Source organism: Oncorhynchus nerka, linkage group LG15 (genome assembly GCF_034236695.1).
Source record: "Oncorhynchus nerka isolate Pitt River linkage group LG15, Oner_Uvic_2.0, whole genome shotgun sequence".
Taxonomy (NCBI): Eukaryota; Metazoa; Chordata; class Actinopteri; order Salmoniformes; family Salmonidae; genus Oncorhynchus; species Oncorhynchus nerka.
In genome coordinates this window covers 75918545-75944109 of record NC_088410.1, presented here as the reverse complement: position 1 = coordinate 75944109, position 25565 = coordinate 75918545, and the positions used below count along the sequence as shown (strand labels likewise).

Below are 25565 nucleotides of genomic sequence, written 5' to 3'. Positions count from 1 at the left end.
GTTTAATGCATCTGGTGGACACGAGATAGTAGGTTTGAATCCAGCCCACTACTGCACCATTCCTAATAATAAATAACTAGTCAGGTAATTACTGTACATGATTTACCAGTTTTCACATCGTGGAAACCTTAAGGAACAAACATCAGTAAACTGGTGAAATACTTGGTCGGTGTTATTTAAGATCAATATCATAGGGCAGAAGAAAATACTAAATCATTTTCAGTCAAGAACATTTTAGTCAAGAGCATATTTATTTTTTGTCATACAATATACATTTAGTAAAACTCAAAAACAAACTAATGCTGTCACATTTAATGAACTTAAAGCAGACCACACTTTTCTGAAGTTATTTACACAATAACAATAATAATATTATACCATTAGTATTAATCTTCATGGACAGTAACAATATAATTTATATAGAAAAAGAGGTAGGGTCAATTGCTCTTGCCCAATTAATCAGAACACTAAAATTATTTTTGCTTCAAATAATATGGGTCTGAAAATGGTTAAAAGCTCTAAACCACAGCATGGTATTAATTAACCTGGGTCTCCACCAGACTGAAGAGCAGTCTGGGACAGCACCAGTCACACAGACCAGCAGTCTGGGACAGCACCAGTCACGCAGACCAGCATTTAATGTACATCACAGACAATTAAAGGCATCCGAAGCAAATCGATTCACAAAAGAAAGTACTTCATTTCAAGCTGAATTTGTACAGATAATGGGGATTCAAATGGAAAGGAAAATCAAAACCCAAATGACTGATTCGAATGGCAATGGTTCCAAAGGCAGGAGAACAAAAGTACGAGGTCAGACAAGTCTGGAGCCCATACATTTCAATAGTCTTTGATGTAGTCTTAGGAAGCTTATGGTCAACATAAATAGTATAACACACTGTTATATCAATCAATTAGAACAAAAACCCCATCACGTTTCTCTTACAGAATCCCAATTTGAGACCCACGTGCATAACTACATTTGCATGTATACAACACATGCACATCAGTCCTAGTGACAACATACTAAAGTCGGAGTTAAAAATTAAGATGTCAAGTTAGGATTCTGCAAAGTGCAGCATTGCTATCATGGCAAAAAAATGTCAAACAGAATCAGTTAATGTACTACAAAAATTCTGCTTAACAGACTAAAAACAAGGATCAATGGATTCTAAAACCAACTCTACCTCTAGTGAAATAGAACAGTAATATCAGCTCTTCAAAGCCTGCTATAGAGCTTAATCAGATGAAGCCTTCCACTCAACAGGTGTTGCCATGAAATGCCCGATATAGTACAACAAAGACTCATGGTCTAAACCATGAGACAGCAGGTCAGTCATTGGTCCAATGGGCTGAAGTGTTGAACAAGGAATTACATTTAGGTTGATGATCAGTAGTCCATTATGTGACTCTAGTGTGCTGAAGATTACTGCATCCCCCAAAAAAACAGTTTGCTTATGGTGCAGCTCCAATAACACCATTCTTATGTTCGCTGACAATCAGAGCACTCCTCTAATGGTGAACTGTAGTAGGCCTTCTGGCAATGAGTAAACCCAGTTCATTATACGTTATGCCTCCAGTTTTCGGACAGTTAGTGCATTGCTTTACAGGTGGGTGTGTTGGTTGCTTAATGCACCCCGTTCATTATGTGTTTCTGGTGTAGCTCCAGGCTCTTGGGCTCGTCCTGGTTGTGTTGGGAAGGGGCGATATAGTCTTCTTGGAGCCGAGCATTCTTCCGGATCTCCTCCAGAGTGTACTCCTGCACGATGGAGCCATTCTCAAACACAATCACCAGCATGTCCTGAGAAAGACACACCAGAGTCAGTGAAACATGAGACTGCGAAAGAAACGTGTGTTATACAATGTAGACTTAAAAAAAACTGTTGACACAGTAATCACACAGAGGTGAGCATGTGTGCTCTATTCCTCCCAAGTGAAACATCTTCCCCTATTTAAGGCCTCACCTCCTGTGGCTTGCCCACCCCTCGCTCCACAGTCTCAATGTAGTCATCAGAGTTTCTCCTAAGTGACAGAAGACCTCTCTTTGACCCCTTGGACGGGTCGGTCACAGGCTGCTTGTACACATCCATCTAGACAAAACACAAACACACCAGATGGAAACATGTTGAAATCACCTTTGTTCAAACTCTTTTGAACGCTTAAATTCTTTGATTTGTGCGAGTTGTTTGTAAACACAGAAAATCAGTTGTTGTGACTGAGCTCATTCTCCAAAAAAGACTGATTCCCAGGACAGGTTTCCTTTGAGCATTCCACAATCACTACAAAGGAGTGATTGAGGTATGAGGAGGTATTCCATATTAGATCAAATGAAAGGTTTAGTGGGTAAAAATGGCTGCTTTTCATCTTCATTCAAGCACTTAGTGACTTCAGTGTTCACACCCCTTGAACTTTTCCACATTTTGTTGTGTTACAGCCCGAAATTAAAATTGATTAAATTGAGTTTTTGCATCACTGACACAATACCACATAATGTCAAATTAGAAATATGATTTTAGAAATGTTTACAAAATAATAAAACCTGAAATGTCTTGAGTCAATAAATAGTTAAACCCCGTTGTTATGACAAGCCTATAGTTCAGGAGTAAAAAAAATGTGCTTAACAAGTCACATAAGTTGCATGGACTCAATAAGTGTTAAACATGATTTTTTTAAATGACTACCTCATCTCTGTACCCCACACATACAATTATCTGTAAGGTCTATTAGTAGAGCAGTGAATTTTAAACACAGATTCAACCGCAAAGGTTCAGTGGCGTGTATTCATGGTTGCCGAGGGAAGCCAGGCTTATTTGACTGACTTTTTTCTCTCAATTCGGAAGTAGCTGAATCTCACCAGAGAAATTCAGAGCGAGGGAAACAGTGCCCTTCTGTCTCAGTATGTGTAGCCCATGTATCTTATGCGGTCTGGACCAAAAGAGTATGACATGTGGCCGTAGCATTTGATTGATTGATGCCAACAAGCATTTGGCCTCCCTTGATAAAACAATTAAAATAATTAGCATTGAACTGTGGGTTGACCTGGTGCAGCGTTCAACTAGTCTACAAGTAGGATGAGTAAAAAAAAAAACATGTTTAGCTCACAACACACAATATTTAGCAACATTGTTTTTTCTATCTTGCAGTTAGTTTTCAGTGTATTAAACTAAGCAAGCCTTGTTAATTAATTTGACGATTTTTAAATGTTTAAGTTGGAATGGTGCCGAAATAGAGGAGGCAGTGCTCCTGTGGTCTTTGTGCTGACCTGAGGTAACGCCGTGGTTCTAAAATCAGTAGTTGTTTAGTAAACTGTCAAAAACATTAACTTGCTTGACCATGTTGCAGGTCATATAAGTGTTTGTTACGTGTAATATTTGCTTTGTGGACAGATGTTGCTCTCTGGTTTTGTGATTAAAACACAAGTATGTGTCGTTGAATTTATTTTGCCACTGTCTGGACACTTTGTTGTCACGGCCTTATTGTATATATCACAGTGGAATATGAACAAATAGGTTTATAGAGCAAAAATTTCAATTTTCACAGCATAGGTTGTAATATGGATGTTTTACTGGTTGCACTTGCTCAAGTGATTTTACCCACGCACTGCTACTGGGGAGGTTATCCAAAGCAGGGTAGTTAGTGGTAGATGGGTAAAAATAAAAAACGCAGACCATATCCCTTTGAGCATGGTGAAGTTTTTAATTACACTTTGGATGGTGTATCTAATAGATGGGTTAACTAACAACGTCACTAAAACGATGTGCACGGTTCCATGGGGCAGAAGTCAGCGTGTTGTGATTCTGGATGGCCATTTAGCTAGCAAGAAAGACAAGAAACCGCCATGTGGGGAATCATAAGTGGCTTGTTTCAGCTCGTTCCACCTTGTTCATGATACCATGTCTTGTTTTGACTCATTTCATGGCAGTGCTAATATGGCTAAACATTTGCTAGCTAGTTTATCAACAACTGTAATCATGTATTTGAGAGACAAGTACTCATTGTGCAATTAGACTGCTGAACAATTAGTAAAATCACCACCAGACAATTTACATATACCCCCCTTTTGTACAATGCTGCAACTACTCACTGCTTATTATCTATGCAGTCACTTCACCCGTACCTACGTGTACAAATTACCTCAACTAACCTGTATCCCCGCACACTGACTCAGTACCGGTGCCCCCTGTATATAGCTCGTTAGTGTTACTTTTTATTATTACTTTTTATTTTAGTCTACTTGGTAAATATTTTCTTAACCCTTCTTGAACTGCACTGTTGGTTAAGGACTTGTAAGTAAACATTTCATGGTAAAGTCTACACAACTTTGTATTCGGCGCATGTGACAAATAAAGTTTGATTTGATCTATACACCCAGTCACTACACAGATAAAGACGTCCTTCTTAACTCAGTTGTTGGAGAGGAAGGAAACCGCTCCCGGATTTAACATCGAGGCCAACGGTGGCTTTAAAACAGTTCCAGCATTTAATGGCTGTGATAGGAGACAACTGAGGATGGCTCAACAACATGACAGACTGAAAAGAAGGAAGCATGCACATGTTATTGGTAAGCTTGTCATCGGCAAGACTAAGGAGTTTTTTAGGATACAAATAAAATAGTGCTAAACACAGGCAAAATCCTAGAGGAAAACCTGGTTCAGTCTGCTTTCCAACAGACATTGGGAGACAAATTCACCTTTCAGCAGGACAATAACCTAAAACACAAGGCCAAATAAACACTATAGTTGCTTACCAAGATGACATTCCTGAGTGGCCTAGTTACAGTTTTGACTTAAATTGGCTTTAAACTGTATGGCAAGACTTGAAAATGTCGGTCAGAGCTTGAAGAATAATGTGCAAATTCAGGCTGTAACAACAAAATGTAGAATAAGTCAAGGGGTATGAATACTTTCTGAAGGCACTGTATGAAAGTAAATAAGTGAGTAACGTACCCCCTTCCCATTGATCTCCACATAGCTGCATTTGAAGGCACAGTTGAGTGTGTCTCTGTTGAGCTTCTGAAGGAGGGCGCTCCCACAGCCAAAGAACACGTTCTCAGCACTCCAGCCTTCGTCACTCAACTTCTCCAGGATCTACAGGCAGAGATGGCAGTTAACCTGTTGCTTCTACCCTCTACTTTTTTGAACATTCTGTTAAAAATCGCGCAACATTTCAGCGCCCTGCTACTCATGCCAGGAATATAGTACGTTCATATGGTTAGAATGTGTGGATAGAAAACACTCGGACGTTTCTAAAACTGGTTAAATCACGACTGTGGCTATAACATAACGTGCGTTACATCGGAAAGCGCAGGAAAACCTGATCACAGAAAATGGAAATAAATATCCTTGCGCCACTTCCAGCAATTGTTCACAGTGAGCCGAATTACATAAGACAGAGGTTTCAACTCCCACAGCATCCCCATGTTGTCTAGAGTCTTGTGAATTGATTCAGCTTTGATTCTTGGTTGAACCGAATCAGGGGAACCACTTACCTCCAGTCTCCGCCCAGATCATTTGGAAGAGCTCTCTCCTGAAATTTTTTCCAAGACAGCTAATGATTTTTACATCGCCTCCTGATGAATTTTATCGCTTATTAACGTTTACTAATACCTAAAGTTGCATTACAAACGTATTTCTTTTGTGAAAGTTTATCGTCGACTTTTTGAATTTTAAAAAATGACGTTACGTTTTGAAAACGCTGTTTTTTTCGTTTATCACACAGTCTACATATAACGATATCTTGGCTTTATATGGACCGATTTAATCGAAATAAAGACCCAATAGTGTTTATGGGACATCTAGGAGTGCCAACAAAGAAGATGGTGAAAGGTAATGACTGTTTTCTATTTTATTGTGCGGTTTGTGTAACGCCGAAATGCTAATTATTTTGTTTACGTCCCCTGCGTGGCTTTTGTGTTGTAGTGTATTGGTGCATGCTATCAGATAATAGCTTCTCATGCTTTCGCAGAAAAGAATTTTAAAAATCTGACTTGTTGCCTGGATTCACAACGAGTGTAGCTTTAATTCGATACCCTGCATGTGTATTTTAATGAACGTTTGAGTTTTAACTAATACTATTAGCATTTAGCGTAGCGCATTTGCATTTCCAGAGCTCTAGTTGGGACGCAAGCGTCTCAAGTAGAAGCAAGAGGTTAAACAATGTGGTATATGCAATAAGGGTATATCCAGAGGGGTGTTCGTGGGCGGTGTGTGTAAATTATTTTCTTACCTCATCCACTGAGTTGAGATCAATGCCGTCGCCCTGGATGATACGCAGGTAAGATGGCAGCACCTTGAAGCCTTGAGAGTTCAGAGAGCAACCAAAGCACTCCTCCAAAATCTTTATCACCTGGGGAGGGAATAGGTAGTCAGGTACTGCATCCAAACTTTGAAACTTGAATCGAAGAGACAATAATAGGCAACTGAAACCCCCACACAGACAAGTGACATTTCGAAGGGAATCAATAAGAGCTAAGTGTATAGAGCACACCAAGTATGTAGGGCCCAAGGGTGACACTATGGAACCTGAAATCCAATCTGAACAAGAACGCAAGTTTGTCTTAGAAACAATAAAACAGCCAAGAGCAACTTAAAACTGCTCTTTTCAAAAAACATTCCTTGCAGTAGACCCATTGTCAAGAGAAGTAGACTTTGGATGAACTTGGATGGAAACTGGAAATTAACTAGTGGAAGTCAGAAGTTTACATACACTTAGGTTGGAGTTATTAAAACTAGTTTTTCAACCATTCAACAAATTTCTTGTCCTAACCGACTTGCCAAAACTATAGTTTAACATCTACTTTCTGCATGACACACGTCATTTTTCAAACAGATTCATGAACTGTATCACAATTCTATTGGGTCAGAAGTTTACATACACTAAGTTGACTGTGCCTTTAAATAGCTTGGAAAATTCCAGGCAATTATGTCATGGCTTTAGAAGCTTCTGATAGGCTAATTGACATCATTTGTGTCAATTGGAGGTCTACCTGAGGATGTATTTCAAAGCCTACCTTCAAACTCAGTGCCTCTTTACTTGACATCATGGGAAAATCAAAAGAAATCAGCCAAGACTTCAGAAAAAAATTGTAGACCTCCACAAGTCTGGTTCATCCTTGGGAGCAATTTCCAAATGCCTGAAGGTACCACGTTCATCTGAACAAACAATAATACGCAAGTATAAACACCATGTGACCACGCAGCCGTCATACCGTCTCCTAGAGATGAACGTACTTTGGTGCAAAAAGTGAAAATCAATCCCAGAACAAAAGCAAAGGACCTTGTGAAGATGCTGGAGGAAACAGGTACAAAAGTATCTATATCCACAGTAAAACGAGTCCTATATAGACATAACCTGAAAGGCCGCTCAGCAAGGAAGCCACTGCTCCAAAACAGCCATAAAAAAAAAGCAAGACTATGGTTTGCAACTGCACATGGGGACAAAGATAATACTTTTTGGAGAAATGTCCTCTGGTCTGATGAAACAAAAATAGAACTGTTTGGCCATAACGACCATCGTTATGTTTGGAGGAAAAAGGGGGAAGCTTGCAAGCCGAAGAACACCATCCCAACCGTGAAGCACGGGGGTGGCAGCATCATGTTGTGGGGGTGCTTTGCTGCAGGAGGGACTGGCGCACTTCACAAAATAGATGGCATCATGAGGGAGGAAAATTATATGGATATATTGAAGCAACATCAAGACATCAGTCAGGATGTTAAAGCTTGGAACCCATGTTCCACTTTCTCAGGTAAATCACTTCAAGTGAACAAACGTCATGTGATTTCTTTCAGGCACTTTGTTGAACAATGCAAAAGATGAATCCTAGTAGATGGGTCTTCCAAATGGACAAAATTGTGGCATAATGGCTTAAAGGACAACAAAGTCAAGTTATTAGAGTGGCCATCATAAAGCTCTGACGTCAATCCTATAGAAAAATGTGGGCAGAACTGAAAAAAAAAAAAAAAAGCGTATGCGAACAAGGAGGACTACAAACCTGACTCAGTTAAACCAGCTCTGTCGGGAGGAATGGGCCACAATTCCCCCAAATTATTGTGGGAAGCGTGTGGAAAGCTACCTTTTACATTTGACCCAAGTTAAACAATTTAAAGGCAATGCTACCAAATACCAATTGAGTGTATGTAAACTTCTGACTCACTGGGAATGTGATGAAAGAAATAAAAGCTGAAATAAATCATTCTTTCAACTATTATTTTGACATTTCACATTTTTAAAATAAAGTGGTGATCGTAACTGACCTAAGACAGTGAGTTTTTACTAGAATGAAATGTCAGGAATTGTGAAAAACTGAGTTTAAATGTATTTGGCTAAGGTGTACGTAAACTTCCGACCTCAGCTGTATGTACCTTGTGTATGGCCAGCCAGACCCACACCACAACCCAGACCTGTGATACTTGTAGTGAGATCATACTTGACTATGAGGGATCCCAAAAGGAAGGTAGGTGTGTGTGTTTCCCCACCTCGATGAGGGTCTCTGCGGGGTCTCCCGAGTCAGGCCGGATGATCAAGCAGGAGTCTTCGCTCCGCTCTATCACGCGCTCCTTCAGCTTGTCCCCCCAGATGTTTCTACAAGCCTTGAAGATGTCGTAGCTGTCACTGACCACTGACACCGGCCCTGTCGGGAACTGGTCCAGCATGCTCTCGAAGGCCTCCTTCTCCCTGCTCCGCCCCCACGAGATGATCGTACTACAGGGAGAAGATGAAATTGGTTTTAAGAAACAGATTCAGTCTGCTGGACTGAACCTCTTATCCCTACACCCAGGGCTGCATGTTTGCTGTACAAGTCAAAAACCACAAAGCAAAAATGTGTGATGCTACATGTGAAAGGGAATATGTGAGTGAGTGTGTATGTGAGCATGAGTCTTACCTATGCTCTGCTGCAGGCATAGAGAAGCCTGCCATGGGGCAGCCGTAGTATCGCTGGGCCATCAGTAGCCCTGCTACAGTGTCTGTACTGCAGAAATTCACCAGGTGGGCCGCCCCGCCTAATGCCGCAGACTGATAGGGATAAAGAAGGAGGGAAAATCATCAGTTTCAAATTGTCACACAGACAGAAGTGTGCAATTGAAAGAAAAAGTCTGCTCCAAATCCCCAGCCCCTTTCCCGTTACCTAAGCATCATCCTTGAGAACAGCATTTTGACCAGTTTCTGTTCATTCTGCTTATAGTCACAGTAATGCTCCAGAACATAGTCAGCAATAATCTGCTACAATAAATATCTTCATAGTGGGAGGGACATCTCAAACTATACTGAACAAAAATATAAACACCTATGCCCACCCATGGCTGCGCCTCTGCCCAGTCATGCAAAATCCATTGATTAGGGCCTAATTCATTTATTTCCATTAATTTATTTCCAGTTCCCTTATGTGAACTGTAACTCAGTAAAATCATTGAAGTATAGCTTGATATGTCCTTCCTACTATGAAGATATTTCTTGTAGCAGATTATTGCTGACTATGCTCATTGGTATTCAAAGGAGAGACAGAGTCTTTAGGCCTCGCTGGACCATTACTGTGACTATAACCAGAATTAACAGAAACTGGTCGAAATGCTGTAAATGGAACTACACTGAACAAAAATATAAATGCAACATGTAAAGTGTTGGTTCCATGAGCTGAAAAAAAAAGAATAAATTTCCCATATGCATTTCTCGTTTGCCAATATAATCCATCCACCTGACAGGTGTGGCATATCAAGAAGCTGATTAAACAGCATGATAATTACACAGGTGCACCTTGTGCAGAGGACTATAAAAGGCCACTAAAATGTACAGTTGTCTCATAACACAATGCCGCAAATGTCTCAAGTTGAGGGAGCGTGCAATTGGCATGCTGACTGCAGTTCCAGAGAGTTGAATGTTAATTTCTCTACCGTAAGCCGTCTCCAACATCGTTTTTGAGAACTTTGCAGTATGTCCAACCACCCTCACAACCGCAGACCACGGGTATGGGCAGGCATAAACTACACACAACGAACACAATTACGATTTAGGGATGGCAATTTGAATGCACAGAGATACCATGACGAGATGATGACCAGGTGGCGAATCACATCTCTGCATGTCTGGCAGACATATCAGTGTGGATGACGGATCACCACCTCAAGCTGAACCTCGGCAAGACGGAGCTGCTCTTCCTCCCGGGGAAGGACTGCCCGTTCCATGATCTCGCCATCACGGTTGACAACTCCATCGTGTCCTCCTCCCAGAGCGCTAAGAACCTTGGCGTGATCCTGGACAACACCCTGTCGTTCTCAACTAACATCAAGGCGGTGGCCCGTTCCTGTAGGTTCATGCTCTACAACATCCGCAGAGTACGACCCTGCCTCACACAGGAAGCGGCGCAGGTCCTAATCCAGGCACTTGTCATCTCCCGTCTGGATTACTGCAACTCGCTGTTGGCTGGGCTCCCTGCCTGTGCCATTAAACCCCTACAACTCATCCAGAACGCCGCAGCCCGTCTGGTGTTCAACCTTCCCAAGTTCTCTCACGTCACCCCGCTCCTCCGCTCCCTCCACTGGCTTCCAGTTGAAGCTCGCATCCGCTACAAGACCATGGTGCTTGCCTACGGAGCTGTGAGGGGAACGGCACCTCAGTACCTCCAGGCTCTGATCAGGCCCTACACCCAAACAAGGGCACTGCGTTCATCCACCTCTGGCCTGCTCGCCTCCCTACCACTGAGGAAGTACAGTTCCCGCTCAGCCCAGTCAAAACTGTTCGCTGCTCTGGCCCCCCAATGGTGGAACAAACTCCCTCACGACGCCAGGACAGCGGAGTCAATCACCACCTTCCGGAGACACCTGAAACCCCACCTCTTTAAGGAATACCTAGGATAGGATAAAGTAATCCTTCTCACCCCCCTCCCTTAAAAGACTTAGATGCACTATTGTAAAGTGGCTGTTCCACTGGATGTCATAAGGTGAAAGCACCAATTTGTAAGTCGCTCTGGATAAGAGCGTCTGCTAAATGACTTAAATGTAAATGTAAATGTGAGATCCTGAGGCCCATTGTCATGTGAATCATCCGCCGCCATCACCTCATGTTTCAGCATGAAAATGCATGGCCATGTCGCCGCAAGGATCTGTACACAATTACTGGAAGCTGAACATGTCCCAGTTCTTCCACTCACCAGACATGTTACCCATTGAGCATGTTTGGGATGCTCTGGATCGACGTGTACAACGGCATGTTACAGTTCCTGCCAATATCCAACAACTTAGCACAGCTATTGAAGAGGAGTGGGACAACATTCCACAATCAACGAAGAAAAGGAGATGTGACGCACTACATGAGGCAAATGGTGGTCACCCCAGATACTGACTGGTTTTCTGATCCACATTCCTACCTTTTTTAAAGGTATCGGTGACCAACAGATAAATATCTGTATTCCCAGTCATGTGAAATCCATAGATTAGGGCCCAATTAATGATTTCCTTATATGAACTGTAACATTTTTGAAATTGTTGCATTTATATATTTTTTTTCATTGTATATGCATATTTTAATGCTAGGCTGTTGCTCTTCATCAAATCTATTTTAGAAAGCCTTTTTTGTTGTACATCAGAAATTGTCAAAGTGCTTTACAGATGCCCAGCCCCAAACTCCCAAGAAGGCAGAAACCTAGAAAGAAACCAGGCTCAGAGGTGTGACCAGTCCTCTTCTGGCTGGGCTTGCCATGGGTCTTACCTCCTGCGAGGAAACCCCTCTGTAGCCAAAGTCATGCAGTTTGAAGTCCAGGCCCTCCAGACTGCCTGATGTGGCCTTCAGGTGCTTGGCCAGGATCTTCTTAAACTCCCGGGAGATGGTCGCCACACTAATGGGATACCACATCTGGACCAGCATGGTCTGTGAGAGAAAAAGAGAAACACAGACCGAGATCGCTAAAACACCATTTGATTTGAGAAGAAGTTGATTTTGTTCAGAGACGACTTCTAAAACCATGACAATGAGACGTGGCTGTGCCATTGGTGCTGGAAGGGAAGTAGAAATGGGTGGGGGCTGGATAGCAAAAGCTGTGGCTGGTGTTGGGCTCAGTGCCGGCAGGCTAAGCTATCCCCTGAACAGAAAAAAGTCCAGAGTGACTGGGTAAAAACATCCTCATTGACCTGATTAGGGGAATTACAATGGTTTCTTTGACCTCATGACATTGTCCCCAACAAAACAGAGAGATTAAAAAAAATAAAAAATAAGATAAATAACAAGGAATAAAGTTCAGATTTAATGTCAAATGCACCACAATGCAATACAAGAATAGAATAAAAACACGAGAAATAAGAAATATGAAGAACACAAAAAGTAAGTAACTTTAAGCATACTATATACAGGGTCAGTTTCATTACCATATATGCAGGGACACTGGAGTGATGGAGTTAGAAATGTAGAAACGTATGCTGTATTAGAGAAAGGAAGTACAACAAAATGACAATGAAAGGGATACTAAGGGGGAAATTAAGAGAATTACCTCAATATAGTTGGTGAGCCAGAAGAAATCTGGGTCTGTGTTTTCTACTGTGAAGAGGACGTTTCCTCTGGGAATGATCTTCCCCTCAGGAACCGCTTTGATTCGAATTGGGAGACGGCCATCATACTTCTGATGAAACAGCATCAAAATCTACAATCAACTTCGGTGTGTGTGTGTTCATATGAACATCTTACAGCGAGCAGCCTAACAGTTGAGACTGCATCAATAAAATAGACTTCATTGAAAAGCTAAAATGAGTGTGTCTAGTCTTTGATTGAGACATCCCACTTACCTCCAGCACTTTCCTCCAGCCTTCCTCATCAAACACAGTCTGTCTAAAGTGCATCTGGTAAAAGACTTTGGCTTCCTGAATCTTCTCCTCAGTGATGACTCGTCCTGATTAGGGGAGACAATGGGGAAAAAGTAATTCATGAATCAAAATGAACACAGACAGAAACAAACAAACCAAAAACTCACTAGCCCACATTTGTCAGGCAACATTTGAACTATCAGTGTAAAAGTAGATCTGTCCCACCCCCACTTACTGCAATTCCCTTTCATTCAGTCAAAATTGAGTGTCAATGGGTGATCAAGTGCCACAGAAACACAGTCAGGGGTGGAGAATGGTTGACTAGTATGGCTGGAGGAGACTCTCTGATTGGATAGAGGAGTGAAACCCTAGCCTGGAGGAGGATCTCAGCAGTCAGAAACAAACCCCTCAGTGGTCCTCTCAGGGGTGATAGGTCACTGTTCACACATTCCACACATGACTGCATATGGGACCAGATACAAACACTGCCGACTGCCATGTCTGGAGACCCTAAAATTAGATGAGTTGAAGTTGGTCCTTTTTATTTATTTTTAAACATACTTTATCTAGGCTGTCATAGTTGCATGGATGTGGCCATTTGATTGAATTTGCAAATGTTCCATTGAGGTTGAGTGTATGAAATCTTCTGTAATCTGTGGTTTGTTTTGGAAGTTTTTCAATAACCTTCACCAAGTGACTTAGTGGGTCATACATGCACATCATGTGACAAAGGACAATACTGTTGGTAAATAGAACATATGACTGCGACGTACCACGGAGTCACATCAGTGTGTGGGCTGAGGTGACCTCTAAACACTGACTAGCCTAGAACAGACTACAATGAGAAGGAAGAAACTCAAGAATGGAACTCTAAAAGAATGGAGATGAAAGAAGCAAGTGGAATTTCCTTACAAGGTTATAGTCCAGACTAGAGGTCGACCGATTAATCGGAATGGCCGATTAATTAGGGCCGATTTCATGTTTTCATAACAAATCTGTAATGAGCATTTTTGGACACCGATTATGGCCGATTACATTGCACTCCATGAGGAGACTGCGTGGCAGGCTGACTGCCTGTTATGCGAGTGCAGCAAGGAGCCACGGTAAGGTGCTAGCTAGCATTAAACTTATCTTAACAATCACTAGTTAAATACACATGGTTGATGATATTACTAGTTTATCTAGCTTGTCTTGTGTTGCATATAATCGATGCGGTGCCTGTTAATTTATCACTGAATCACAGCCTATTTCGCCAAACGGGAGATTTAACAAGCGCATTCGCGGAAAAAAGCACTGTCGTTGCACCAGTGTACCTAAACATCAATACCTTTCTTAAAATCAATACACAAGTATATATTTTTAAACCTGCATATTTAGTTAATATTGCCTGCTAACATGGATTTCTTTAAACTAGGGAAATTGTGTCACTTCTCTTGCGTTGTGTGCAACAGAGTTAGGGTATATGCAGCAGTTTGGGCTGCCTGGCTCGTTGCAAACTGTGTGAAGACCATTTCTAACAAAGACAGACAACTTCGCCAAACGGGGGATGATTTAACAAAAGCACAATCGTTGCACGAATGAACCTAACCATAAACATCAATGCCTTTCTTAAAACCAATAAACAGATGTATATTTTTTTTAAACCTGCACATTTAGTTAAAATAAATTAATGTTAGCAGGCAATATTAACTAGGGAAATTGTGTCACTTCTCTTGCATTCATTGCACACAGAGTCAGGATATATGCAACAGTTTGGGCCGCCTGGCTCATTGCGAACTAATTTGCCAGAATTTTACATAATTATGACATAACACTGAAGGTTGTGCAATGTAACAGCAATATAACTGTAACAGCAAGACTTATGGATACCACCCGTTAGATAAAATACGTAATGGTTCTGTATTTCACTGAAAGAATAAACGTTTTGTTTTCAAAATTATAGTTTCCGGATTTGACCATATTAATGACCTAAGGCTTGTATTTCTGTGTGTTATTATATTATAATTAAGTCTATGATTTGATAGAGCAATCTGACTGAGCGATGGTAGGCAGCAGCAGGCTCGTAAGCATTCATTCAAACAGCACTTTCCTGCGTTTGCCAGCAGCTCTTCGCAATGCTTCAAGCCTTGCGCTGTTTATGACTTCAAGCCTATCAACTCCCAAGATTAGGCTGGCAATACTAAAGTACCTATTAGAACATCCAATAATCAAAAGGTATATGAAATACAAATGGTATAGAGAGAAATAGTCCTATAATAACTCCAACCTAAAACTTCTTATGTGGGAATATTGAAGACTCATATTTAAAGGAGCCACGAGATTTCATATGTTCTCATGTTCTGAGCAAGAAACTTAAACGTTAGCTTTTTCACACGGCACATTTTGCACTTTTACTTTCTTCTCCAACACTTTGTTTTTGCATTATTTAAACCAAATTGAACATGTTTCATTATTTATTTGAGACTAAATTGATTTTATTGATGTATTATATTAAGTTAAAATAAGTGTTCATTGTTCATTCAGTATTGTTGTAATTGCCATGATTACAAATATATATATATAAAAATCTACTTTATTTTGGTCCTCCAATAAATCGGTATCGGCGTTGAAATATCATAAATCGGTCAATCTCTCGTACAGGCAAAATGGACATACCTGAAAGATACTTCTTCAGGAGGTACTGAAGGCCAAAAAACACAATCTCACTGAACTGGGTGCCCCCCTTTTTGCGGCGGCACTCAAAGTAGGAGTAGACCTTGCTGACATTGGGAGGGTACTGCTTGTAGTGTGTGATCTGTGGAAGAGGAGAATTTCAGTTCAAATAGGCTACAAGGCTAAGGGAGTCAAGGGAAAAGACAAACTAACTGGAATCAAGAGGTCATGTTATTAACGACATAATAAGCCAAGCCAGTGAAGAGATGAGGTGTAGGCCCATGATGAGAAAGGTACATTTCATGTTCCTACGAGAGCTTAGTCCTGAAAAATTAGATCACAAACTGCAATTAATCTCAAAGCTGTTTGTTTCAGAGCTTAAGAATGAACCTTAATACACCGGAAGATGTTCTAAGCACTTCTCTTATACATTTAGAGAATTACCTGTTTTGTATCGTATACATCATTCCAACTGATTAGTGCACATAAAAACAGCATTATTTCTGAGTTTTATTTTCAAAGGGTTCACCCCGAATGTGCCAAGAGGGAAAGTGGAGCGAATGCAAAAAAAGACCCCAAGTTAGGCTAAGTGAAGAGCTTAGTGTGCAACGTGATGCTTTGTACAGTACCACATCTCTCTCTGCCAAACATGAGCTCCAGTGGGTGGGGGTGCTCTCCTCATTCCAGTTCAAAACACAGGTCGGCCTTTGTGAGCACAGGGTCAGAAATTCAATAATTGAGAGCAACTACCCTTCACTTGGAAATGTACAATTTGCGCAAAGAGGCAGGGGTGAGCAATATTAGCGCCATCTTTTTCCAAGCTGCCCTTTCTCCCCTCTACTTCTCACTCACCCTACCTCTCAGAATCTCCTTTCCCCTTGATGCTGATCTTGAAGTCATAAGGTTTTGGCTCATGATCTTAGCAATAACAAATCAGATGTTTTGCAAACATTCCAGCTGAGGCTGTAGTGAGTGCCAGTGCATCAGACGTTATTACATGTCACATGACTGGAATTCTGGGAGTGTCAGGTCTGGAGGAATGGGAGTCATCACAACCAGGGACAAATAGAGAAAAAAAAACTTGAGATGCCCATATGTTGCGCTGTTGCCTTCATCTTCCCATAATGGGTGAGATGGTGTTTAGGAAAGGTTAACAGGTGATGTTAGTTTTCACAGTGAAAACATAAGTCAATCTGGGCCCTCAATGTTCACACAAAAGAAGGACCACAAAGTCAACCAAAAGTAAGCGAAAGCATAAACATGATTATGCAACAACAGAGTGAGCCATTGATGGGAGAAGACAGCAAGAGGATGGCTAACCAGGATTGTATGCTGTTATGGAAGGTTGTTGAAGGTTGTTGTATATGTAACCATTGTTCAGATTTGGGGGATATCCATAAAGATATTTAGCGTATCATATTCACCTCGACAGTCTCATGATGCACAGATTCAGGATTCTCAGAAGGGATTGTACAAGGGCTATGCCTACATACAGTAAGATCATCCCCTTGACCACATCTAATCAATAAATATAAATGTGTGACTACTGACTACCTTTCCAGGTGCTGTACTGAAGGATGGAACATGGCAATATGCCAGATAGGTATACATAACAAACCTAATAAGGATTTCAGAGGAACACAAAACACATACCATTCATATGCATACCTTGTGACTGTCTGACTGGCATCACCATCCACCCAACTGTGGACCTCCACTTATGTAAGAGGGATCATTTATATCATGAGCCTACGAATGACATAATGTAGGTATACATGCCATGACTAGGCAATGTGCGAAGCAAACCAGGCCCTGGAGACAACTGGGTTGTAACTGGAGAAAAAAAAGGGTGCCATGCACAGTGCTTGACTTTGGCAAGAGCTCACCGTAGCAGAGTACCGGAACCTCACATGTTCGACTGCTTGAGCTCCTGTTCCTTTTATAAAATATTAGCACAAACTATTATGGAACTCCTGCACCTAAATATAATACAGTACTGGAACCTACTTCAGGTTCAAACACTCATTCAGTATGCTACAGTTATGCCTATTGTCTTCCTCCATTCAATTTACAACATATCTACATTCGGTAGGAATTACAACACTGTGTTCTGATCGGTATGAAATCAATAAAATAATAGGCTTACCTAGTGGCAAAGCCATGACTGATCCTTAGGCTAGAGATAGAAATCAATGGTCTATAGCAGTGTTTCCCAAATCCAGTCCTTAAGTACCCCCTCAACAGCACACATTTTTGTTGTAGCCCTTTTGTTGTAGCCCTGGACAGAAACATTGGATTCATAATCAAATGTTATTTGTCACATGCTGCAGAATACTACAGGTGTAGACCTTACAGTGCAATGCTTACTTGTCAAGGGCTTGATTATTAGTTGACAAGTATAATCTGGTGTTCTTGTCAGGTGCCACAACAAAAATATGTACTGTCGGGGATACTCGAGGACAGGGAAACACTGGTCTGTAGCAGCGTCTCCCAAACTCGGTCCTCGGGATCCCAAGGAGTGCACGTTTTGGTTTTTGCCCCAACACTACTCAGCTGATTCAAATAATCAACTAATCATCAAGCTTGAATTATTTGAATCAGCTGTGTAGTGAATCAACTGTGTAAAACTAGGACCACGTTTGGGAAACGTTGGTCTAAAAGGATTAAGACTGACACTTTTACTGACTGATTAGTTGGGGGGTCGCTACAAACTTGAAGTCATCACGCGGACCCTTGCCATTTAGTAGTGACATTTATTGAACCGGGCTATTGCCCTCTGGTAAAGTTTGGCCGTGTGCACTCAAGAGGTAGTTACCTAGCTAGGCTTGAGAAAAAGTTGAATACATGCAAGTATGCCCCCCAAAAATCATCTGTAGACAATTAGTACCAAACTAGCTTTTAGCAAATGGGGCTAGTATTAAGTTAGGGCTAGCAAAACATCATATAAACTAGTTAGCATTTCACCTTTATTTAGCGTTAACTGTCAGATATTGTTGTTGATTCCACATAGGTAGCTAGCTAGCCAGGCTACGTTTTGACCTCTATTGGTCATGTATTTGTCAGGCGTCAAATTGCTAGGCTATTCAGTATGAGAGTTGTTAAAATTAGAAATAACGATTGAGGGCGGCACACCAGCCATGGTCTTAATAATTTTGCTAGTTACTTTGCATTATTTCGGTTTGATTTATGTAGCTAGATTCGTGGCATTTTCTGTATATAATGTAACGTTAGTTTCTTAATACTGGTTCTTGAAATAAGGTCCCCTCGAGTGAATGTCAGCTTAGCCAGGCGCACTTCCACAACATTTCGTCAACCATTTCTGGGAAGGAAGAATATAACTGATGCAAATGCTAAAATGTTGCCAGCTTCAGCTTGCGACGCGTATCGTATTGGTAACATGATAATGCTACTGCTGAAAGTAAGTAACTTCTAGTTAGTGGCGATCATGACACTCACCTTGTATGAATCTGTCGCCAGTAAAATATTAAAATCCTGGGCTGCCATGGTTATGATTGAACGAGATGAATGCGACTGTGCTCTACTTCGTTGCTATTTATCAAAATCGAAAGCTGACTAGGGCGGAGATAGCCGTACTTTGTTATTCCTCTGTTGTTCCTGTGTTACGTCTTTCCAGTAGTGAAATTAGCCCGTCCCTGAAACTGACCGCCCAGAGAAGGAGAATTCCGGGGTTGGGTTGAGGGGGCGGATTTGAAAACATGCATGTCAGAAAGCACGTAGTCGATGCTCCCCCTCTGATATTCTCATGCACGGAAGAGGCGTGGTCACTCTGTTTTACAAGTTTCATTTCAGCACTGTGCTGGTTATCACTTGCCTGAAAGTTTCACTTTCCCGGAAAGCATTGACTTAAGGGAATGGTGCTAAGTTTCTGATTTATAGGCCTAGTACAGTGGTTTCCAACCTGGGGGACATGAGAAGACTCATGAGTCTATATGGTTACATGGTAAAATACATATGAGGGAATAGTTTTAAGGGTACTCTGGTCAGAGCAAAATTCAGTTGGAGGTAAGGTAACCGAAAAAGGTTGGGAACGACTGGCCTAGTGAGTGGCTACCTTGTCAAAAGTTCTGATATTGCCACTAGGTACAGATGGGATTGCAAATGTTCATAAACGATTGCAAAACAAACCACTTTCCAAACGTGGAAAAGGCTATAAGGACATGCCTTATAGCCTGACCTCACTAATGCACTTGTGGCTGAATGGAAGTCCCCGCAGCAATGTTCCAGTGGAAAGCCTTCCCAAAAGAGTGGAGGCTGATATAAAAAGGGGGACCAACTCCATATTACTGCCCATGATTTTGGAATGAGATGTTCGACAAGCAGGTGTCCACATACTTTTGGTCATGTAGTGCATTTTATATGGTATTTAGACACTCACATAATGATATAAAATGTATCTTTATGTCAATTTTCTCAGTAAAACTATGTTTATTGCGGGGACAGGAAGAAAGAACTCCCTGGGAAAAACAGATGGAGGGGTATGTCTAGTGATTAACAAATCCAGGCTGTATCACATCCGGCTGTGATTGGGAATCCCATAGGGCAGTGCACAGTTGGCCCAGCGTCATCCAGGTTTGGTCGGGGCAGGCCGTCATTGTAAATAAGAATTTGTTCTTAACTGACTTGCCCAGTTAAATAAAAAAATTGTGGTAACGTACAGGAACTCAAGTCCTTTTGTTCTCTCTCTGGAATACCTGTTGGGGAATAATCAGAATTAGTTGGTAACATTGGTAAGATGTTTTTTATTCATCATATGTTTGTAAGTTACTTCTCATCAGAATGTTTATTTTTGTATAATACTGTGGCCGGGTTTGCAGTTATCTGTTCTCTTTCAGGACTAAGTTACTTGGGCCGGGCCGGGGAGAGGTCAAGCGTGTATCTCTTGGCTCCACAATGTCTGTGTGCCAGTCAATGTGTCTCTGTGATCTTGTCAAGATAGGGTGGATTTGATATATGCCTGTTGATATTACATTTACATTTAAGTCATTTAGCAGACGCTCTTATCCAGAGCGACTTACAATATGAGGATTTGTTTTATGGTTCTGAGTTTGAGAAAATAACATAGTTTAGGAGACAAAGCTGAACGATAAATTATGGCCAATGCTGTCTGGCTATGTGTGTCTTTGCTATAAAGGATCTCAGTTGCAATGTGTAAGGGACTCTCAGAGAATTCATTTATAGACACTGAATTGATCTGAGAGTCACAGGGTTGTGATGGAGCTCATATAATTAAAGATGGACTTTGTGATAACTCTGCCTTGTGTGTGGTTTGCTCTCATGATTTGGTAAATACAGGAAATTTCCACGACATACCTCACCATCAAATGCCAACCGCATTACCTGCCAAGATTATAATTTTCTTTTGTCATTGTCCCTACCATGTATATTCCCCCACCCAAGCCGACACTGTGACGGCTCTCAAGGAACTACACTGGACTTTGTGCAAACTGGAAACCGCATATCCTGAGGCCGATTTTATTGTAGCTGGGGACTTTGATAAAGGAAACATTCCATAAATTCTATCAACACATCTCCTGGACTACACTCGGAGAGAACACGCTTTACCATTGTTACTCTCCCTCCGTCCTGCTCCTCCCCGCCTATAGGGAGAAACGTTTTAGCAGGAACCACCCGTAGTAAGGACTGTTCAACATTGGTCTGACCAATCGGAATCTAGACTGGAAAATGCTCCGGGTCACCTTTGAGGATTGTATCGATGTACACACTGACTCGGTGACTGGGTTCATCAGGAAGTTCATAGTGGATGTTTTTCCTACTGTGACGATTAGAACTTATCCAAACCAACCAAACCAAAAACTGTGGATAATTTGAACATGAACCACTGCGTTTAACCACGGCCAGGTGACTGGGAATATGGTTCTGTACAAACAACCCAGCTATGACCTCCGAAAGGCAATCAAAGAGGCAAAATGACAGTACAGGGACAAAGTGGATTCTCAATTCAATGGCTCAGACACGAGACGCATGTGGGTGGGAATCTAGACAATCATGGATTATAAAGGGAAAGCCAGCTAAACACCTTCACCTGCTTTGAACAAAACAACACAGAGCCGCCGACGTGGGCTCCCTCCGCTCACGAGGACTCTGTGCTCCCGATCTCTGTGGTCAACGTAAGTAAGATATTCAAGCTTGTTAATCCTTGTACGGCTGCTGGCCCAGACGGCATACCAAGCGGAATCATCTGAGCATGAACATTGGCTTCCTATTTCGCAACAAAGCATCCTTCACTCATGCTGCCAAACATACCCTTGTAAAATTGACCATCCTACCAATCCTCGACTTTGGTGATGTCATTTACAAAATAGCCTCCAATACCCTACTCAACAAATTGGATGCAGTCTATCACAGTGCAATCCGTTTTGTCACCAAAGCCCCATATACTACCCACCATTGCGACCTGTACGCTCTCGTTGGCTGGCCCTCGCTTCATACTTGTCGCCAAACCCACTGGCTCCATGTCATCTACAAGACCCTGCTAGGTAAAGTCCCCCCTTATCTCAGCTCGCTGGTCACCATAGCATCTCCCACCTGTAGCACACGCTCCAGCAGGTATATCTCTCTAGTCACCCCCAAAACCAATTCTTTCTTTGGCCGCCTCTCCTTCCAGTTCTCTGCTGCCAATGACTGGAACGAACTACAAAAATCTCTTAAATTGGAAACACTTATCTCCCTCACTAGCTTTAAGCACCAACTGTCAGAACATCTTACAGATTACTGCACCTGTACATAGCCCACCTATAATTTAGCCCAAACAACTACCTCTTTCCCAACTGTATTTAATTTATTTATTTATTTTGCTCCTTTGCACCCCATTATTTTTATTTCTACTTTGCACATTCTTCCATTGCAAAACTACCATTCCAGTGTTTTACTTGCTATATTGTATTTACTTTGCCACCATGGCCTTTTTTGCCTTTACCTCCCTTCTCACCTAATTTGCTCACATTGTATATAGACTTGTTTTTTGTTTTTTTTACTGTATTATTGACTGTATGTTTGTTTTACTCCATGTGTAACTCTGTGTCGTTGTATGTGTCGAACTGCTTTGCTTTATCTTGGCCAGGTCGCAATTGTAAATGAGAACTTGTTCTCAACTTGCTTACCTGGTTAAATAAAGGTGAAATAAATAAAAAAATAAAAAAATGTGCAGACCAGCTGGCTGGAGTGTTTACTTACATTCAATCTCTCCCTATCCCTGTCTGTTGTCCCCACCTGCATCAAGATGTCCACCGTTGCTCCTGTACCCAAGAAAGTGAAGGTAACTGAACTAAATGACTATTGCCCTGTAGCACTCACTTTTTGGAGTCACTTTTACTGTAAATAAGAATAGAATGTGTCAAAACATTTCTACATTAATATGGATGCTACCATGATTACGGATAATCCTGAATGAATCGGGAATAATGACGAGTGACAAATATCATACCCCCAAATAATTCTAACCTCCCCAAGTTTTTTTTTTTTTTGGGGGGGGGGGTTCCTTCCTCTCTGGCAACTGAGTTAGAAAGGACACCTGCATCGTTGTAATGACTGGATTTATTGATACACCATCCAAAGTGTAATTAACTTCACCATGGTCAAAAGGATATGCAATGTCTGTATTGTTTTTACCTATCTGCCAATAGGTGCCCTTCTTTGCGAGGCATTGGAAAACCTCCCTGGTCTTTGTGGTTGAACCTGTGTTTTTAATTCACTGCTCAACTGAGGGACAATACAATTATCTGTATGTGTGGGGTACAGAGATGAGGTAGTCGCTCAAAAATCATTTTAAACACTATTATTGCACACAGAGTGAGTCCATGCAACTTGTTGAGCACATTTTTACTCCTGAACTTATTTAGGCTTGTCATAACAAAGGGGTTGAATACGTATTGACTCAAGACATTTCAGCTTTTCATTTTTAAAACATTTCAAAACATTTCTAAAAACACAATTCCACTTTGACATTATGGGGTAATTGTGTCTATGCCAGTGACATAAATTTGAACATTTAATTAATTTTAAATTCAGGATGCAACGCAACAAAATACAAAAAATTCAAGGGATGTAAATACTTCCTGAAAGCACTGTACTGGCAATGCTGTCTATACACACCATTCACATGCATATGTATACTGAATAAAATAATAATTGCAACATGCAACAATTTCAAAGATTTTACTGAGTTACAGTTCCTATAAGGAAATCTGTGAATTTAAATAAATAAATTAGGTCCTATAATCTATGGATTTAGAGTTGATCAGGCTGTTGACTGTGGCCTGTGGAATGTTGTCCCACTCCTCTTCAATGGCTGTGAGAAGTTGCTGGATATTGGCGGGAACTGGAATACGCTGTCGTATACGTCAATCCAGAGCATCATTGGATGACGTCTGATGAGTATGCAGCCCATGGAAGAACTGGGACATTTTTTTTCAGAACATAAAATTCTCTGGCAACAGCTCTGTGGCATTGTTGTGTCAAAACATCACATTTTAGAGTGGCCTTTTATTGTCCCCAGCACAAGGTGCACCTGTGTAATGAAAGCTGTTTAATCAGCTTTTTGATATGCCACTTCTGTCAGATGGATGGATTATCTTGGCAAAGGAGAAATGCTCAGTAACAGGGATATAATCAAATTTGTGCACAACAACAGTTTTTTGTGAGTATGGATTTTTTTCATTTCATCTCATGAAACATGGGACCAACGCTTTACATGTTGCGTTTTATATTTTTGTTCAGTATACATATTGCATTTTCAAATGTTATTGTATTTGTCACGTGCTGAATACAACAGTTGTAGACATTTAGAGAAAGCTAAGGTACCTGAGCTAAATGACAAGCGCCCCGCCCCGTAGCATATTCATAACTTTATACTTGTGTGTGTGTATAAGGTAGTTGTGAAATTATTAGAATACTTGTTAGATTTTACTGCATGGTCGGAACTAGAACCACAAGCATTTCGCTACAGTCGCATTAACATCTGCTAACCATGTGTAACGAATCTCCTCTTCGTCTGAGGAAGAGTAAGAAGGATCGGACCAAAATGCAGCGTGGTAAGTGTTCGTCATATTTTAATTGAAAAACTGAACACTACATAAAATAACAACGAAGAGAAAACGAAACAGGTGAACAGACACTAAACAGAAATTAAACACCCACAACCAACATGGGGAAAACGGGCTACCTAAGTATGATTCTCAATCAGAGACAACGAATGACACCTGCCTTTGATTGAGAACCATACTAGGCCAAACACATAGAAATATAACAACATAGAAAAAAGAACATAAACTACCCACCCCAACTCACGCCCTGACCAACCTAACACAAAGACATAAAAAAGGAACTAAGGTCAGAACGTGACAGTACCCCCCCCCCCCAAAGGTGCGGACTCCGGACCTGAACCTATAGGGAAGGGTCTGGGTGGGCGTCTGTCCGCGGTGGTGGCTCTGGCGCGGGACGTGGACCCCACTCCACCATAGTCTTTTCCCGCTTAAGTGGCGCCTTTGGAGCGGCGACCCTCGACCCAGTGCCCAGGGTCCCCTGCCCTTTGGAGCGGCGACCCTAGACCCAGTGCCCAGGGTCCCCTACCCTTTGGAGCGGCGACCCTCGCCGCCGACCTCAAACTGGGGACCTTTGCAGCGGGCCCCGAATAGATGGGAGACTCCGGCAGCGCCGTAGTGAAGGGCGACTCCGGCAGCGCCCCAGTGACGGGCGTTTCCGGCAGCTCCTGACTGGCGGGCGGCTCTGGCAGCTCAGGACAGACGGGCGGCTCTGGCAGCTCAGGACATACAGGCGGCTCTGGCAGCTCAGGACAGACGGGCGGCTCTGGAAGCTCCTGACTGACTGTCGGCTCTGGCAGCTCAGGACAGACGGGCGGCTCTGGCAGCTCCTGACTGACGGGCGGCTCTGGCAGCTCCTGACTGACGGGAGGCTCTGGCAGCTCCTGACTGACGGGCGGCTCTGGCAGCGCTGGACAGGAGGGATACTCTGGAAGCGCTGCACAGGAGGGAGACTCTGGAAGCGCTGCACAGGAGGGAGACTCTGGAAGCACTGCACAGGAGGGAGACTCTGGAAGCGCTGCACAGGAGGGAGACTCTGGAAGCGCTG

The 25565-nt window shown here is 41.9% G+C and overlaps 1 protein-coding gene across 2 annotated transcripts; it reads right to left on the bottom strand.

Moving 5' to 3' along the window:
• Window positions 1-232: 232 nt before the first annotated feature.
• Window positions 233-19129, bottom strand: nampt2 (nicotinamide phosphoribosyltransferase 2). 2 transcript variants are annotated; one of them, XM_029683582.2, is made up of 11 exons: window positions 18894-19129; window positions 15441-15579; window positions 12768-12871; window positions 12476-12604; window positions 11701-11859; window positions 8882-9012; window positions 8475-8700; window positions 6226-6345; window positions 4947-5087; window positions 1965-2090; window positions 233-1801 (listed from the first exon to the last, which is right to left on the bottom strand). In XM_029683582.2, exons 1-11 carry the CDS (start codon window positions 18939-18941, stop codon window positions 1628-1630), a joined length of 1497 nt encoding a protein of 498 aa, XP_029539442.1. In that variant the 5' UTR covers window positions 18942-19129; the 3' UTR covers window positions 233-1627. The 2 variants fall into 2 exon arrangements, with proteins under 2 accessions (XP_029539442.1, XP_029539443.1); XM_029683583.2 differs by lacking the exon at window positions 18894-19129 and adding an exon at window positions 17584-17689.
• Window positions 19130-25565: the final 6436 nt, after the last annotated feature.